At 39.6% G+C, this 18,179-nt stretch overlaps 2 protein-coding genes across 3 annotated transcripts; one reads left to right on the forward strand and one right to left on the reverse strand.

Annotated features, from left to right (window-relative positions):
• On the forward strand, positions 1–2,653 carry ANKRD37 (ankyrin repeat domain 37). The gene is made up of 5 exons (XM_066548337.1): positions 1–128; positions 458–610; positions 1,319–1,410; positions 1,892–2,121; positions 2,404–2,653. The coding sequence occupies exons 1-5, from the start codon at positions 102–104 to the stop codon at positions 2,415–2,417; spliced, it is 516 nt and encodes a 171-aa protein (XP_066404434.1). The 5' UTR covers positions 1–101; the 3' UTR covers positions 2,418–2,653.
• UFSP2 (UFM1 specific peptidase 2) lies at positions 2,120–17,725 on the reverse strand. Of its 2 annotated transcripts, none has more exons than XM_066548335.1 (12): positions 17,630–17,725; positions 15,432–15,510; positions 13,483–13,663; positions 13,334–13,400; positions 12,868–13,022; positions 11,864–12,056; positions 10,265–10,411; positions 9,469–9,633; positions 8,057–8,181; positions 6,425–6,501; positions 4,616–4,740; positions 2,120–3,268 (listed from the first exon to the last, which is right to left on the reverse strand). In XM_066548335.1, exons 2-12 carry the CDS (start codon positions 15,493–15,495, stop codon positions 3,182–3,184), a joined length of 1,386 nt encoding a protein of 461 aa, XP_066404432.1. In that variant the 5' UTR covers positions 15,496–15,510; positions 17,630–17,725; the 3' UTR covers positions 2,120–3,181. The 2 variants fall into 2 exon arrangements, with proteins under 2 accessions (XP_066404432.1, XP_066404431.1); XM_066548334.1 differs by having other exon boundaries at positions 12,868–13,025.
• Between the last annotated feature and the right edge of the window lie 454 nt (positions 17,726–18,179).

Raw genomic sequence — 18,179 nt, forward strand, 5'->3', positions numbered from 1 at the left:
TCGCAGCGCGCCCGGGAGGCGGGCACGGACGGACCCGCGCCGCGCTCCCCGGCCCCGACAGCCACGAGCCCCGACAGCCCCGAGCCCAGCAAAGGGAAGCGATGCTGATTCTGGACTGCAGTTCCGAGGTGAGCTTTGGGACGCTCTGTCTGTGGTTCTGTCTTGCCGGGAGCCCGGCTGCGGAAGTGAATGAGGGGTTGTTTGCCTGGAGCTGCTGCTATTAATGCTGGGGCACTAACGCTGCCGATCGGTATTTGTGGTTAAGAGATTAAAAGCCAAAAACCTCTTTCTTGCACTGCTCTTTAAAAAAGTAAATGTTTAAATTGCACTTGCAAGGAACATGAAGGTCCAATGATTTGCAAGGGGAATGGTTTTTGCTGTGATGCAGTATTCTGAGACCTACCGTGGCTTACACGGGCAGTAACAGTTCCCTTTTTCCTTTGCTATCCTGTTTCAGTCTGGTAGTTTCAGCAACCTATTTGAGACAGGAACTGGTGTGAATGCACCTGCAGATGCCTCTGGTCAGTCTCCAGCTCACTTGGCTGCTTGTGGTGGTGAAGCTTTTTTCCTACTTTGGCAACTGCAGACAGGAGCAAATTTGAACCAACAGGTAAAAACCACATACGTTTTATTCCTTCTATTTCTAATCTGGCATGTCAGTAAATCCACTTAATATTATTGACACGCTTTTTATCTAAGAGAGGGTTTTTTATACTCAGTTGTATTGCATGAGATATCTAGGGTTGCTTATTCTAGAGTAACTTCTAGCACGAACCAGAAATCCTTTCCATATTGCATTAGCAACTTCGCTTGCAATGTATAATTTAATTTTCACACTTAAGAGTGCTGTATGCAGATGTCCAAATAACTTAATTCTTTTACACAACTTGAGTATTTATTTTTCCTCCAAAAGTAAGAATCCCTTCATTTACTCCAAAAAAGTAAATGAAAGGATTCTTACTCGAGTTGCTGAGTTGAATCTCTTATACCTCTGAGCTGGTAGCAAGTTGTTGGTCACAGCAATCCCTGAATGGTGCCAAGAGATGCTGTTAATCTGTGCAGAGAGTATTCTGTGTAAGTTATCTTTTAGAAGGCAAAGGTTAAACAATGAGTACTGCAGGAGACAGCACTTCTGCTTTGTGATGATGAATACATTAGACATTTAATGGTAGTTACCATTACTATCCTAGCTATATTCCTTTAATCTCTCTCAGCTCACAACAGACTGGTGTACATAAGCAGTCATTTTAGAGAACAAGACAACTTTATCCTACTCCTCTTCTTGCAAATGACTGTTATATATAAATTGTGTTTTTAGGATTGCCTTGGAGAAGCCCCAATACATAAAGCAGCAAAAGCTGGGAGTTTGGAATGTCTTGCTCTCCTTGTTGCTGGTGATGCTAAAATTGAGTAAGTTGAATGACATTTAGTAACTTCAGTAGGAGCATCAAAGGATGTGCATTTTACAGAGTACATTTAACTTGCTCAGAACACACATGCTGAGGCTGCAAATATAGCATGACTACAGCCACAGGAGTATGAAAAACTGACATAAACATCAAAGGAGCACTGACCACATGCTCACATGCTGTTGTTTAGCTATATGCCTCTGTGATAACTGAGGAGAGAAAAATCCTGATCATAATCTCACCCTCTCCTTGCCTTTCTGATAGGCTAAAGCCCGTAACAGTCTGATGACAAATTTATTTAAAAATAATTATTCCTATTTGTATTTAATACCAACCCCCTGTATGAGCCATATGCTATCCTTGACAAACCTTCTTGCTATTGATTCTCAGTACTTATTTTTATACACCTGCCTAAATCACCATTTAATCAGCACTTGCTCATTATTCCAGTTTAATTGGTTATTATTAATTCTGTATTTCAGCTTGTGCAACAACAGAGGACAGACAGCAGCAGACCTTGCACTGGATTATGGCTTTCTGGAATGTGCCAAGTTCCTCAGGACAATTCAGCACACTCAGACAATGAAACTGAGAGGACAGTCTGGATACTCGCTAAGTGACAGACATGGCTTGCAGAGAGAGGATCCAACTGCACAGAAACAAGAAAGTGAAACCAGCAGATCCATAAACAGGAAGAGGAGAAGATCAGATGGTGTGTAACAGTGTTGGTTTAATACAATTCAGAATATTTTTTAAAATGTTTTTAGCATCTAAGTAAAACAAATATGTGTTAGACACAGAGCAGTTAGATTTAGGAGCCTCCTAGTAAGGATGAACTTGCATAGGTACTTAAGGGTAGGGTCTTCTTGGAAATGGACGGTATATGTGGAATGCCACTTAAGAGGCTACTTCAACACAGAAAAAATAAAAATCATGGGTAGTCTTACTGATGTACTGATGAAGTAGCTACAGACTTATTTTGTCTCTATGACAGATCTTGTCTCCTAGCTGCCAGAAGACACAGCTTGTAATCCCAACATGAAATAAGTGGAATCTGAAGTCTGAAGAACCATGACTGGATGATACACCGAGCAGTCAGATGTGTGTGCTGGGACATTGTCTCCTTCTGAGAAGGAGGAAAGCTTGTTTATTGTTACTTCTTACAGAAGAATCTCGTGAAGTTTTTTTTCCCCCTGGAATACTTGTATTCATTCAGTTATAAATAAATGAGCATAGAAAATGAATTCTCTTGCTTTTTCTGTGTAAGTATGACAGCAAAATTAATAAAATTCAGTAAATATGGCCATTCTTTTCCCACTTCTAAAATGCATCATCAAGAATCCCAGCAACAAACAAGGCCTTTGAACAGATTCATAATGGACAAGACAGCTGGCTAAGTGGAACTTGAAAGACAGAGGACACTTTATCTTTTTGTCATGAAAGAATTCCCTAAAACAATCGGATTTGGCATTTAATCTACAAAGATTCTAGCAGAAGAGGAAATACTATATAAACCTAAAGTTGTGCTATGGAAAAGTACAGAGTATTTGTTGCCTAATAAATGCATTTGTAAGGAATACAGTTCAAAGCAGGTAACTGTTATTTCTAGAGGTTTCATTAAAAAAAATAGTTTCTTAATTTAAGTCATTCAACCAACATTTCTATTTCAACTGGGTTTTGATTGACTTAAAGCATTATTTTGATAAATAACAGGAGAGTTTTATCTAGATCAGCTACTGTTCTGTCTCAGCACATTCAGCATGAGAGTGAATTTAAATAGCCTTTGGTCGTTGAGGTAGGCACAGGTTATAATAGGCGTCCTTGTTCCAAAACTCCGGGCCCTTCCAGCCACACCAGCCCTGTCCAAGGAAAAGCAAGAGAGCTTTTAAATCTACTTCAAATTCTGGTTTTCCTGACAGAAATGCAAATTCTGTTTTTCCTGCTTTTTACTATTGAGTCTATTCTTATTTTACTAATTATACTAATCTAAGCTGTATGAATTATTTTCAAATGTCTGTAGAATGCAATGACAATTTTCAGAAAGTTCTCTACGTGCCTGGAAACACATTAATGGAAAACACATTACAGAAAGACTCTCTCCCCCTTCCTCCCTCCCCAGCTTAATTCTTAGAAAGTATCATCTCCTCCCCATCCCCACCTCCCCACTACCTTCTGCTGCTCCTGAGAGGCTAATGTTATTCTGAAACATCATCATTCTCACAGTTTCCCTTAGTTCCTCCCTAGACACTTTTGATAAGGAAAGTGGGTTCTGCATTTATTTTATCCTCCTGGACCACTGAAACCATTCTAATAGCTAGTAGCTCTAACAGCCTTTGGTCCTACACATCCTTTGGAAATTGTTTCTTCCTGTGTTCACTTCAAGCTTTGATCATTATAGGCCAGTAAAATGTTTCTTAAAGAGCTCCTTTTTTTGTTTGTTGGGGTTTTTGTGGGCTTTTGCTTGGCTTTATTTGTTAGTTTTTTGTTTGTTTGGGTTTTTTTGTTGGGCCTACACAAGGGTATCAAATATTAGAAATAAAAGTTACTATTTCCAACTTAATATGAAAAACAGAAAAGACATTGATTACCTAGCACTTACAGGATGATTCAGCTGCTTTAAGAGTTTACATTTCTGACACTATATTTACTGGTTTGTAACATGCTGCGTCATCCCTTTTAGTGTCTTTAAATGTGGAAATGACATTACATGCCCCTGAGCACTTTGTAGTTTTTCCACATTTTCAAAACAATTCAGTACCTATCCTCTGATCATTGCTAAAGGCCTAATCTGAGAATGGTTATTGCTGGATTTTTAAAATAACTTTTAAAATTTAAAAGAAATTATCTTCTCTTTCATTTAGAGCATCTTACAGCCTGAACAGAATTTTCTGTTTTATTCAAAATATAAAACACATTTATGGTATATACTCCTGGGTAAAAGGGAAGATGGGTGAATAAAGAACATTTCTTTATAGTATAACTTGCTGTAGTTTCTGATCTGATATATCTCCAAAGACACTAAGTTTCAGAAACTGACAATACTTAGCATATTGTAGTATGCAGGTTAAGTGGGGTCAGTGCTTTTTCCATAAGGAATGGAGAAGCCAAAGAATGGCCACGTTGTATTTGTCTGGACATTATCTGTTTAATGCCAAAATACATGTATATACATAAATGTGTGAGTGTATATGTGCATTAAGCCTCACCTTTTCCAATATAACATGCAGATCTTCTCCTCCAGTATAATGTGGGTCTAGAATCAAGTATTTAATGTGCCCTGTAGTCTCATTCCAAGCCACTCCTAATATCGTGTGAGCCAAAACACCTCCACCTAAAATAGGAGAAACAGAGATTGCTGATTTTTTTTCCATTGGGATTGATTTAATGTGCAAGGTCTAAATAAAAGTACATCAACACCTTCCATTAACAGGTTAGCTTGTATCAAGATGATTCTGAAAGTGTTTCTTTCATAAGATTCTTGACATTATTAAACAATGTATCTTTACTACATCTAAGAAAGGTTAGTTGTAGTAACTAAAATAAGCAGAGAATGTATTTTCCAAATTTCTTCCAAGTCAGCAAGGCAGGTTAAATCCTCAGCACTTCCACCAGATGAAGTCAAGAATATTTCAAACGTCTCTTTTGCACTTTTTTTTAAAGAAACCTAACTGTAGGAAAGAAAGCTGCAAAATTTCATGGTTGTAGGACTAAAATTAGAAGAGAAATCAGAATTCCTGGATGAGGTTTATCTGTCGTTTTCTACTATATAACATCAATGAATATTAGGGGCAGAATAGTAAATTCTGATTTCCCTTTCCTCAGCCTGCAAACAGGAAAAGGGGATATTTTGATGAGATGGGCACAGCTCAACTCTTGCATGTTTCTTTCAGATAACATGCAATATTTTACTTCCCCACAATATTGTACTAATAACTCCACACAGCACATAGGGATTGCAAAATCCCTGGAAGAATACAAGCAAAACCAATCTCCAAACCCTACCCTCAAAAAGCCCAACTCCAGCTCTCCAATGACAACAAAAATTAAACCAACCTACATGAGCGCAGTACAAAGGGTACTAAAAGATTTTTCAATACAGGATTCTACATTCTTGAAATTCAGACAAAAAGGCTGCCAAAAGGCCAAGAACATTTAATAGAATCATAGCATGGTTTGGGTTGTAAAGGACTCTTAAGTATCACCTGGTTCCAACCCCCCTGCCATGGGGAGGTCACCTCCCACTAGAGCAGGTGCTTAAAGCTCCACTGATCCTGGCCTTGAGCCTTGGGCTCTCCCTCTGGTCTTGGGGCATCCACAAAGATCTCTGGGCAGCTGTTCTGGTGTCTAACAGGGAAACATTTCTTCCTAATCTCTAATCTAAACCACCACCATACCAAAGTCTGGACTTCTGGCACCTCTGTTTTGAGAAAGTTACAATGTATTATGGAATGACAAATACAGACTGAAAAATTGCTTACATAATGTTATTAAAGTTGAAAATAATAACATCAATATTGCTAATTTCCTAAAACACAACATGGAAAAAACAAGTCAATTAATGTTGCAGTATTTTTGCAAATGACACTTATCATATCAATACTTCAGATTATTACAACTGGTCTTAAAACAAATTTGGATAATACCCTTCTCTTCCAAGCCAGATGAACAGTACTCTTCTCTGAGGGGAAGTTTTGGGGACTTTATGAACATCTCCTCCTGTAGAGAATGGAAGTCAGCTCAAGTTCTGACTTAATAGAAATTTATAAAAACACCATTTAGACTGACTTTTTTTTCCATGTTTAAAACTGAGCTTGAAAGAAATACCAAATAAAAATATACCAACCAGACTAAACTCTATCATTTTCGAGGCTACCTTGGGAAAACCGTAATTTTTAATTAATCTACAGTTTTGATTAACTTTTGTACAGTAAATTAAATGGGTTCTAATTGAAATGAAATTCAGCACAGGGAGGCCATGCACTTTCATTAGCATTCTTCAATACTCAGGTACTTACCAATCATAATTGGAGTTCCCTCAGTCTTGAAATGATTAGCAAGCTCTCTTCCCTGCAATGCTAGTTCAGAACCCTGGCTAGGTAAGAAAAACAATAAGAGACTTGTCATTCTCACTAGACTTACTTCACTAATTGTCCATTATACTCGTTCACTGCACAGATAACTGATTAGAAAGTCACTTGGATTATTCCTTTCTAAACTTCCTGAGAAAACCTGAAAAATATTTTCTAACAAAAGGTCTATTTGCTAGGCATGGATATTAATACAGACATTTTTAATATCTTGTCTTTTTATTTCTTCATATAGTGGCCAATCTTTTTAAAACCCAGTGAAAGTCTGTGTGCCTACTCCCCAGCTAGGAATGGGTTAAATGCAGACAGAATACAAAACTGGGAAATGATGCATTTATTGTAATGGATCCAGTAGCAGTGTTGCTGGTGCAGCTGTGAGGTCTTATTTCCATAAAGAATTAGAGATGCTTGCTGGAAATAAGCCTAAGACAAAAATGCTATCCACTGCCAGTGACCAGCTGAAAAAGCTGCATGATTGTTTCTTCTTCCTGGCATGGTATTGATGTTGGTTTTTTGTAACACTGAGAAAAACTGGTGCTCCTTTGTAGCAGCACTATGAGCAATTCCACCCAGTTCAGAAAGGAGTGTATTCTATATTCTCATATGCAGAAATAAAAATCTTCACAGCTGCTACAAATAATAGGCGAATCCTCTGCAAGTACAAGCTCTGGAGCAAAAAAAAGATTAAAATATTGAAGACCTGAACTATTTTCCTACCATTAAGCATCCCCATCACTATGGTCTTTTAGAATACCTACAATGTGAATTTACTCTAAATAAACACAACATATGAAAAGCATTTTTGTTTGTATTTTCATACATACTGTTAGTGTATGTTCCTAATTTCATGATGGTATTTATTAAATGTTCAGGGTTTTATTAGTCAGCTTAGTGCTTCCTAAATTATAAAAAGTATGACAGCTTTTCTTCTGATAAATGCTAAAGACTATTCTTTTTGTTCCAAATATCTTTGTAGGGTCCTTCATTATGTATGAGAGCATCAGATTGTCAGAATGGAAACGAATTCCTTGCTTTATTTGTCACACAAATGCAAAAAGGGGAACATTATTTTCCAGACTTCTCAACAATTTGCCTCAATCCTAAACTCACAAGTTAGGTCTGTGGCTGCAGTAATAATCTATTTGTTAGTGTACATTCAGTTCTCTCTGGACATCAGACTGTGTGCCTGCATCAAAAATTGTGGTGCAAAGGCTGAATTCCATATCAGTTTGCATATCATGAAGCAATTTATAGATTAAGCAAAACCAATGGGAGCCACATTTCTTGTGGAAGCATTTGACCATAGCTTTATAAAACCGGGCTATTTGCATATTATTAAGCAATTTATAGAAAATGGAAAGTGGAACCCAAAGCTCTCAAGAAATTTAACTCTATCGTCATCTATAAGCACTTAGTACAACTAAAGGTAGGAATGGAGGGTTAATTATACCTTTTCTTTAATTATACCTCTTCTCCCATGTACTGTGATCATTATTTGCATTTTAAGGCATTCAGTCTTTCTAGCAATTACCAAGCTACTAAACAGGCAGTGATTCTTACCTGACAAATAATATTTTGGATGTTATTCCAAAAAGCTGATTCAAAACAAGCTGTACCTCAATCGAACCAATCCATTGCCGTGAGCCAACAAACGCTGCAGGCTTGTCTCCAGCATCAACCAGTGCCTTTGCAACATCATAATTTGGAAGGAAGAAACCCAAATATCAACAACATATAGTAGGGAATTCCACCACTTTGTGTGAACAAAGTTGCTTTTTATATATGGGCATGTGTTTTGAACCTAGCTGTTTAAAAGCAGACCAATGGATGTTGAAATCATTCACTGTGGTTCTGTTTTGGAAATGTCCCTTTGAGCAGTAATGTAGAACTGTGTCCATGAGCAGAGACTACAATCCCAGGTCCACAGGCAGACTTTAGGCTGGGAGGGGGGCCACTGAGCTCTTTAATAATGGAGTGCATAATTTGCACACTGCAGAAGCCACTTCACAGACTGAAAGGCTTGGATTTCTATTCAAAGCACTCAGGAAAGCATCCATAAAATAGTGCTCTCAGGAAGAGGCAACTGATCCATGTCAAAGGTTATGGTTTATTTTAACCTCTTCTTCATTCTGAGCCTTTTATGTTACATTCAGCACTTGAGAGGGACCTTTTCTGCTCAGGACACAAAGCCCAAAGGTCTTCTGAGGGCTACTGCCCTCTTTTAGATGCCTAAATATGCTACAGGAGTGCACAGATTTCAATAGCATTCAGGTGTGGATTGAGAAATGATCAGGAAATGTGGTTTTACCTTTAGTGTTCTCATCCCTGCTACACATAATTAATGTATTTTCATGGAATGAATTAAACTTTACTAAAAATGTTCAGTAAATAACTGTAACATGAAGAATTATATTTAGAAGACAGAAGGTAATTGCAGTATTCCTTGACAGGCATACCCAAGTATGGGTATTAGCTACAAGCCTACAGTTTTAATTCAGTGTTGTTAACAAAAATGAACAATTCAGGTATGCATTTAAATTCAAAACAGAAAAAGAAGTGAAGGAGAGTTCAAAAATCAGGAAAAGTGCACTACTGTCAAAGGCAAAGTTGCTAAAATTGTCAGTAAATTCCTGTGTAGCATCTGGGAACTAATCCAGCTGTCACTGAATATGACAGCCAGTTTTAAAACTGATTTTAGCATGACACATTGGGTTCTTTGTTCTTTTCATTTGACAAAAACACTGAAAATGTCATATCACAGCTTCTAATATAACATTATTCCAAGGAAACATTTATTTAATGTATCTTATTGTACAGATAATGTCACCCAAAACAAACAATTCAGAACCACCAGTCCAATTTAAGGGACAAAAAATATCTTCTAAAATGTACGAATTTGATATTTAAAACATAATCTACACAAACCTTTATAGACAAATAAGCATAAAATAATCTCCTTAAGTGTTCTGTACCTGTTGAATTTCCTTGTGTGTTGGTATAGGTCTGTCCATGTAGCCTTGGTGCTTGAACCAAGAGCAGATTGTCTGCAGAGAGCGATAGGCACAGCCCCAGCCACTGTCATCGATGTGGTCCTGCATGTAGTGGTGGTAACTGTACACACCTTGCACTAAGGAAACCTGCACAGGAGGGAGAACACACAGGCATCTCAGCACACCTTGCACTAAAGAAACCTGCACAGGAGGGAGAACACACAGGCATCTCAGCACACCTTGCACTAAATGAACCTGCACAGGAGGGAGAACACACAGGCATCTCAGCACACCTCGCACTAAATGAACCTGCACAGGAGGGAGAACACACAGGCATCTCAGCACACCTTGCACCAGTTTGCAGAGAAGTCATATTGCCTGGCACTTGCCCTGTAAAGTTTGCAGTCAGGGACTGCAATTCTTTGGAAGATTCAAAGGGTCATTAATTCACGCATGATTACTCCACCTGTTTTTGTCTCTTAAACTTCTTTGTTCATAGTTTTAGTTTCTTGTCCTCGTTCTGAGAAACCTTTTAGAATACATGATAAAATCATGGACATTATTTTCCCAGGAAAATCCAATTTATTATTATTTCTCAGGAAAATCCAAATTAAAGCAATGCCATTTTGTGCAGAGGAGCCCTTTTGCTTAAAATGTCAAGCCAATTATTTCACTTTCTTATCTGCACACCATTTACTATCTAAATTACTTCTTTCAAGAAAAAAACTCAATTAAAATAAAAAGGCACTTTCTGCAAAATGTTTCAATTTAAACTTACCATACCAGATTCCATGCCAGGTGAACTAAGATGTAAATGTGGATTTCTGAGATATCCATCTTTATATGGTTCATCTGGAAAATGATAAGCATTTGCTCTCTTGAAATATGGTCTGTCACAAGGCAGATTGTATAACCCATGCAATTCCTACATGCAAGTTCAAATAAAAATAAGAAACACAATTCAAGTTTTGGATTAAAAGAAAAGCAATAAAGACATAATTTTAATAACATAGTTTAGCAAATTATTAAAATAGGCTTAATTAAACACTCAGCAGGTATGTTTACTACTAGACCTCCTCTGCAGGGAAGCTCATGCAGGCTTATCTCCCTTCTAAAGGATCCACTACTTTCTGCAGTCCTGTTACATAACACCTGCTGCTGGGGCCCCACTGAAAATACCACGAGTAACAGGTTTGTTATGAAAGCCTGATAAAATACACCATCATACAAAAGGATTACAGTTTTATCTACACAGTAATGTAGATACACACACCCAATTATAATCTTAACTGATATTGGAGCACACAAATAACACGTACTGACACAAAGTAAAGATATTGGGCTTATGGTTCAAGCAGATTCAGTCTATTTTAAAATCTCTTAAGCTCTGTTTGCCACACAGCAGCCACATTTAAAGAGATATATTGTCTTATTTCACAGAGCTTAAGAGTGAAAGGCATGATGAGATCATCTAGGATAATGTGTGTAACCCAGGTAATACATTTTAGGCAGATGACACAGCTCTGAACCCAGCTAGAGGAGCTGCAGTAACACTTCCCATCAGTGGGTTAGAGTGAACAGCAGACAGAGAGAGCAGGAAACACAGGCAGTGCCACCAGTGCCTGAGGCCTCTGCAAACACAAGGCTAGATTGGATTTTATATACCCAGTAATGCTTCATGCAGAAAAAGTCCCCAGTTTCTACACCTCTAAAGCTGCATAATATTCTTTCCCTGCTCTCAGTACATGCAATTGTGTGGACCTAGACTGGTATCAGTCTCAATCTGAAACGACTGACACATCTCAACATTCTTCCACCTCATCCATATTCTTTTTTCTAGGTGCCAACCCAAAGGCAAAACCAACTCAAAAACTAGCTAAGTCTGGTCAACTGTGAGCTACAAAAAGCAGCCCCTCCAAACAGACAAATACCCCCCAACACCAAAAAACCCCAAGAAAGAAACCAAAACAAACAAAATCCCCAATAAGCCTTTCAGGATATATGTAAAAAGCTGAATGTAGTAACACACCAAAAGTAAAATAATGTTCTACCATAGAAGAACAAAAAAAAAGGGAGAAATTCAAATAATACTTTACTGGAAGTATAATTTAGAGAAAATATTTATCAACCAAATTTTATGTACTTTTGAAGTTTCTAGAGTTCCCTCACAAAAATGAGATCTGGCACATTCTATAAAATAACTTCTAATGAATCAAGTTTCCACATTCAGTATACTGCTTTGGTTATAATAAAAATGAATCTAAAATACAGCACTATCTGCTAGTATTTATTCTACATTGACTAAATGGAAAGCCCTACCACTGCTTTGATAACAGTAATTAAAAGATCCACTTCTGTTACTATTTGTTGGCTTTACCTTTCTGTAACTTTCCAGCTGATCATCTGAAATACCCGTAGGATATGAGACTGTTACGAGGTGATTTTTTCCTGGTAACATGAAATGAAATTGTTCTGGTACCACAATTGATGTTCCTTTCACATATTTCATGATACATCTTTCCATGTCAGTTAATTGCCCATGAATTGCTTTCACTAGGAGATTTTGTACCCTGCAAAGTACAAGGGAGAATATTTCAAAAGTAGAGCAGTGATTGTGAATGATTTTTTCTCACAGCTGTGAGTTATACAATACCTAAATGCATGTCTGACCTGGTCAGATGACTGCACTACTTCAGTGCTTCTGCTCCCACAGGAAAAGGCAGAGCCCAACTGTGCCTTAGTCAAAGCTTGTCTGCACACAGAAATGAGTCCCTAGTGATTCAGTCCTCCCAAATGCAGCTACCCTGCTCTTATATCAGAAACACAATCAGTATGAGCATTTGCCAAAATAAAAATTAAATATATGACTAAATGTTTTCTTGTTTTGCATTTTATCCACTCCGTTTAGTGTCAATCAGAGTCAAATCCTATGGAAAAAATGCAAGGAAAAAATACATAGGCAGACTCAAATGTTTTCCATCTGAACCTACCCAGCTGCACAGCTGCACCCCCAAATGTAGGGCTGAGATTACAAAGACTCATCAAATACACCCCAACTCTCACTTTTATACATCTCACATATAAAAATTTCTAGAATATTTTCCCGACTTTCTCAATTCTTTGCTAAGCAATGCTTATGAGTTATCAAATCTGTCAGACATTGATAAACTGAGTTTTTTATAGACAGCAAAAGGATCATGTCTCAAGATTACAGAAGTTAACAGCTGTCAACATGAGCTTTTACTATTTACACAGTTAAAATTACATCACAAAAATACTATAAACTTTTCATTAAACTGATGAATGATATAGTTTTACTTAATTATTTCAAGAAAAAGCAGAAATGAAGCTGAAAAAGTGCAAGTTCAGGATAACACGTACTTTCCCCATGGCTCTTCTGGAGAAACAGATACAACAACATCAACTGGTAATGTCATATTTATGTAGTGGTGTTCCTTCTTTTCCCTTTCAACAACTGGAGCCAAAGCAGCTAATGAAGATGTCATTTCCAGCATGAGGTCTACATTGATTATCTGCTGCTGCAGGGAATAAAGACACCAATATTACATCTCCAACTACACATGAAACAATAAGGTAAAAGTAAGACTGCAGGTATTTGGTATCAAACTCAGTAATGAAATACTTGGGTTAGGAAAAAGCTGGTAATGTTGAAGACAAACTTGATGTGCTGATCTACCTTAGGTGGATTTCTGCATTCTTGTTGAGTCTCAATGATTTTAAAAGCATTCTTTAAAGTCATGTCAATGCCTATTTGTGTAGAGAAAAGCCTAGGGAGGGCAAGTCTAAAAATGTTTAAATGATAATTTTTTATTTGTTAGAAACATACCGTATCCTGTAACTTTTTATCCTTTTTTTTGCCAAGCTTTCGTTTGGTCTCATCATCTTGATCAAGTCTGAATTATCAACAGAAAGAGAAATTTCTGTAAGATGAAATGAATCTGTTAACCTTCCCCCCCAGTTTTTAAATATACTTACTGTATAAATCTTCTTATCTCCTTACATGCAGACTCATCAGTCAGCTCTGGAACTGTGGTCATACCATTGTTAGGCCACACGTAGACTGAACTGTGGCAAATTCTGAATACAAGAACCTCGGAGGACAGTTTGTTTTCAAGATCACTGAAAACATATCCTAATGCCTTTTTTGTTGATGCCTCTGAAACACAGTAAGGATATAATTAGCCTGGAAAATTCCTTCAGTTTTTTAATAGCTGTTGCCACACATTTAATAAATTTTTTTTTGACTTGGAATAAAAATGCAAGTGCTGTTATGATCAGAAAATTGACTGGGTAAACAAAACTGAGGTAAGATTTCACTTAGCAGGTCTGTCTCAAACATTCACAGTCACCTCCCTGAACACAAGTGTACTGTTTCTCTCAGATCTGTCAAACTTACAGAGTAGATTACTCTACTCTGCTGTCACCACATCTAGTAAGTCTTAACCAAGCCTACGGCTGCAAACAAACTTCCATGTACAAACTTCTGTGTATATTTAGGGTTTTGAAAAACATCCTGAAAATATTCAATCCGAGTCACTCCCATGTTTCTGACCTCATATCATTGCTCAGAAATACTATCCAAACCCAGACTAATCTTTGGAAAAGCAGGGCCTCCATTCCAGCTGAGGACCAAATTTCGGCCAACATAAACCTGTACGCCACAGTCTGGTTTGCTTGAAACTTTATTACTGGTATGTACAGTTGTCTTTCAGAGCTTGTAGGGTGTTCTACTCACACCTTACAGCCTGAACCTACAACGGATATGACACTGTTGGATATGATAAAGTAACTTTGACACATTAGCCACATTTTTTTCCTTACTGTGAAGGTTAAAAAACATTACTTTGAATACACTACTAACAAGCCATCAAAAACTGCTGTTTCTCTCTGATGAATTAACTTAAATTTGGTAACAATTAGGTAACTTTTGTACTAGAAATCCGTAAAAACTACATTATTAGAAAAGTCAAAGAAAAATTGCTCCAAAAGAAAAAGCTCAGTGCCCTTCAAAAGGAACAAGGTACCATATTTACCCACTAACAGGTGTGAATACCATGCACTTGGACAATTCAACCACCACTCTGCTTCACTGTAGTTACAATTCACTACACCAGAGACAACGTCAAATAAATAACCCTTCTCTGAGGATGCGACTCACAAAATGCTGTTTTGGATTAGGTCAATCTATTCAACACTTCTGCTCCACATCACAAACTCAAATAAGCCCAAGTTCCTTATCAAGGTTCACTAGATGGAATTCAGTGTTTTTGCTAGCAACACGTCCTTTTAAAAAGCAGAATGACTGAGAACTGAGCTAAGAACAGCCTCCTTCCCCATCCTGCCTTGTGACAGTTCAATGGCCCCTGAGAGCCCTGAGCAGGCCTCCTGAGGAGAATGGCACTCGACTGTAACAATGGGGGACTACAGGAGCCCCTTCATGCTTTATGGACCAGTCCCTTGCTATCACATGGAATTGCAGTAGCCAATCCTGCCTAAATTCACTAGAGTGACTCGTTAGCTTGCTCCCCTTCTCTATTTCTCTGGAAAGATTAGACCACAGTCTCAAAACTGTACTACTAATACAGTCCAATTATAACAAAATTCATTGCCTTAAAGTTATTATGTTTGCTTAGAATTTCAGAGTCAACTTCAGCTTCAAGCTGAAAAGTGATCCTAATAACATATGCACAAGTAAAAAGTATTTGCAAATGAAATTATGAAAAACGTCAATGTAAAATTTATTTCAAATTAAAACAAAAAACATAGGATGGAAAAAGAGTGTCAGAAAATTTATAGAGATAAAGAATAATATTTACAGGTTTGTGAAGAAGCACTTAACACCTGGTAAAATGCCAAAAAATATAATAGTTTCTTAATAAAAGTTAATATAAGTATTAAGAAATCTATTAGTCTTATAGACACACCATCAGTCGTTGCAAGCTGAAATGCAAGATCCAAGCCTCCTCTGATTCTGAAGAGTATATCCATAGCTTCTAGAATTACCTAAGGAGAAAAAAAGAAGCAACAAAAATGAACAGCCATTTCAACATGCCTTCTCTCAAGCCACAGCTGACTGCTGTTATACCAGAGTGTGCAAGCACAGCAGCAATTACTGCAGCTGCTCAGGTTACACAAGGCCAGTGAATAAACAGGCCAGTGAGTGGTGCAGCAGGGCACAGTTGCTGCAACCAGCACCTCGATTACACCTTGGAACACACTTCCTGTCTCAACAAAAAAAAGCCATAATTCTACACTTCTACTGTATAGAAATACTTTAGGTAAAATGTCATTGTTTCGATCCAAATGTCATGTTTCCCATAATATACATACACACACATATATATTCTTCCAGCTCAAGTAAAGCAAGGACAGAACTGAGCAGAAAGGTAATTAGCCACATCTGCAAGTATTCATTCCTTAGTTAGGAAATCAGTTTCAGGGAGATGAGAAAAAACAAAGGGGGGGGGCGGGGTATGTGTGTGTCATACACAACTTCTAGAACTAAGGCTGAGTTGCACATTTGACAGGAGATCAGCTTATGCCACCACAAGAGACCAGCCAGCTGTTTCTTCCCCCTTCCAAAGTTCCTGCTCTGTCCCCTCCTAACGGCTTACTGCAGGTATTTTAACATGAACTTCACCAGACAGCTCATGCAGATGGAAAGACACCCTTCTATTTAGAGAGGACTTTTTCAGACAGATCAATCCCCAATCAAGTTCAGTGTACCAGACAAAAACAGCTGTGGCAGTACGGAGAGGAACAAAAGGTGACCGATGAGTGTGGGTACTGCTCACTGCAACAGTCCACAGAAAGAATGCTTAAACTTTAAGCTTAAACTGCTCAAAAAAACCCTACCAAGCACCTGTAAAAACAATTATACTAGGACCCTTTGGACAGACTTACAGCACAACTGTTTGCTTACAAAGTATGAGACACTCTCATGTGCAATGCCATTGCTACTCATGAAATAAAAACCCCACAACATAGGACTAATTGTCTTTCCATTAAAAGCATTCTAAAGAGAAATATGCAAGATATGTATGACTGTTAAAATATAATAATCTACTACAGTTTATCTGCTAGTGAAGGATTTTCATGTTTCAGAGATTCTGGAGTGCCAGAAACAGTTTGACTCCTGAAGCATAATCCTGAAATTATTTTAGACAACACAGTTATATTAACAGGGTCTTGGAGTGTGGGACCCACAAAAGTTCCAGCCAGAATGTGAAAAAATGTTTGCCCGGGTTGATGGAAATGTTTTTTATTTGAATTATTACTACGCAATAATAACATTCATGAATAAAAAGAGCTCTGCAAAACAGCCACTTTTGATATTGGCTTATAGTGGACACCACAGAATCACAGCATGGGTGAAGTTGGAAAGAACCACAGTGGGTCACAGAATCACAGAATCTTCTGAGTTGGAAGGGAACCACAAGGACAATAAGTACAACACTTAAGTGAATGGCCCATAATGGGGATCAAACCCACAACCTTATTGTTAGGGTGATGTGATCCAATGTCCTTGCTCAAGCAGGGTCATCCTAGAACACATTGCACAGGATTGTGTCCAGGCAGTTCCTGAGTATCTCCACTGAGGGAGACTCCACAGTCTCCCCAGACAATCTGTTCCAGTGCTGTCACTGCACAGTAAAGAAGCTCTTTCTCTGTTCAGGTGAAGCTTCCAAGGCATCATGTTCTGCCCGAGGCCTCTTGTCCTATTGCTTGGCACAACCGAGAAGAGCCTCGCATCATTCTGATGACCTCTTCCAAAAAATCCGTGCCTAAAGCCAGGCAAGCCGAATCTCCCAAGGGCGATGGAGAATGGCAGGGGCTATAGCAAGGCGTCAATGCGGGAGGCGCCACTGCCCCCCGTGTGACACAGCCTGGGTCCTGCAGAAAGGGGACCGAGGGGGCTCCGCACCTCCCCCCGAGGTACCCCTGGGGCTGGAGGCCCAAAAGCGACGGCCGAGCACCCAGCGGGGTGCGTGCAGCGGGGACACCAGCCCGTCCCGTCCCGGCCCGTCCCGCCCGGCGCGGCCCGGCCCCGCCGCCAGCTCGGCCCGGGCGGGGGCGCTCCCCTCCCCGCTGAAGCAGGACACCCACCGACCCACCCACCTACCTAATCTCGCACCCATCCGTCCATTCCCCGGGGATGGCGGGAGGGGGCCGGGCCGGGGAGGGGCGGGCTCACCACGTCGGTCAGCGCCGCCGCGGCCCGGCCCGCCCGCAGCCTGGCGGCGCACGCGCGCTGCCGCCGCCCGGCCCGCGGTGCCGGCGGGCCCCGCCTGCCCCGGGCCCGGGCGGTCCCCGTTCGGCCGGGCAGGAGGGGCCGCGCTGCCGTGGGGATTCCCCGGAGTCACCCATCCCTTCCCAGTGGTGCTGCTGTGCCTGCTGGTGGCCGGCGCGCTGCGGGGAGTGCTTGGGGCTGAGCGTTCTCTCCTTGGGCAGCCATGGCTGCGCTCAGCGCAGTGTGTCTGGGATGAGCGGCCTGCTGTCAAACGGCGCTGTTATTTCCTCGTCATTTCATAAATCCAGCGGGAGACGCTCCGCAATCCCGCTGGCCCGGCTGCTGCCGCGCGTTACTGCTTCTTCCAGGCCAGGCTTCCACATCCGCCATCGCACTTCTCAGGCACATCGGCATGCTGAGGTCCAAAAGTCGTCCCCATTAA

Source organism: Molothrus aeneus, chromosome 4 (assembly GCF_037042795.1).
Source record: "Molothrus aeneus isolate 106 chromosome 4, BPBGC_Maene_1.0, whole genome shotgun sequence".
In the NCBI taxonomy this organism is placed as follows: domain Eukaryota; kingdom Metazoa; phylum Chordata; class Aves; order Passeriformes; family Icteridae; genus Molothrus; species Molothrus aeneus.

What these genes read in the sequence shown, in the direction of transcription:
- ANKRD37 (XM_066548337.1), top strand. Translation starts at nt 102, where the DNA reads ATGCTGATTCTGGACTGCAGTTCCGAG. An exon ending in GAGCAAATTTGAACCAACAG is followed by an intron (nt 611 to 1,318) that starts GTAAAAACCACA and finishes TTGTGTTTTTAG; the next exon opens with GATTGCCTTGGAGAAGCCCC. An exon ending in GCTGGTGATGCTAAAATTGA is followed by an intron (nt 1,411 to 1,891) that starts GTAAGTTGAATG and finishes TCTGTATTTCAG; the next exon opens with CTTGTGCAACAACAGAGGAC.
- UFSP2 (XM_066548334.1), bottom strand. Translation starts at nt 15,495, where the DNA reads ATGGATATACTCTTCAGAATCAGAGGAGGCTTGGATCTTGCATTTCAG. An exon ending in ATAAAAAGTTACAGGATACG is followed by an intron (nt 13,026 to 13,333) that starts GTATGTTTCTAA and finishes TATTCCCTGCAG; the next exon opens with CAGCAGATAATCAATGTAGA. An exon ending in TGCATGTTATATTGGAAAAG is followed by an intron (nt 3,269 to 4,615) that starts GTGAGGCTTAAT and finishes TTCCTTGGACAG; the next exon opens with GGCTGGTGTGGCTGGAAGGG.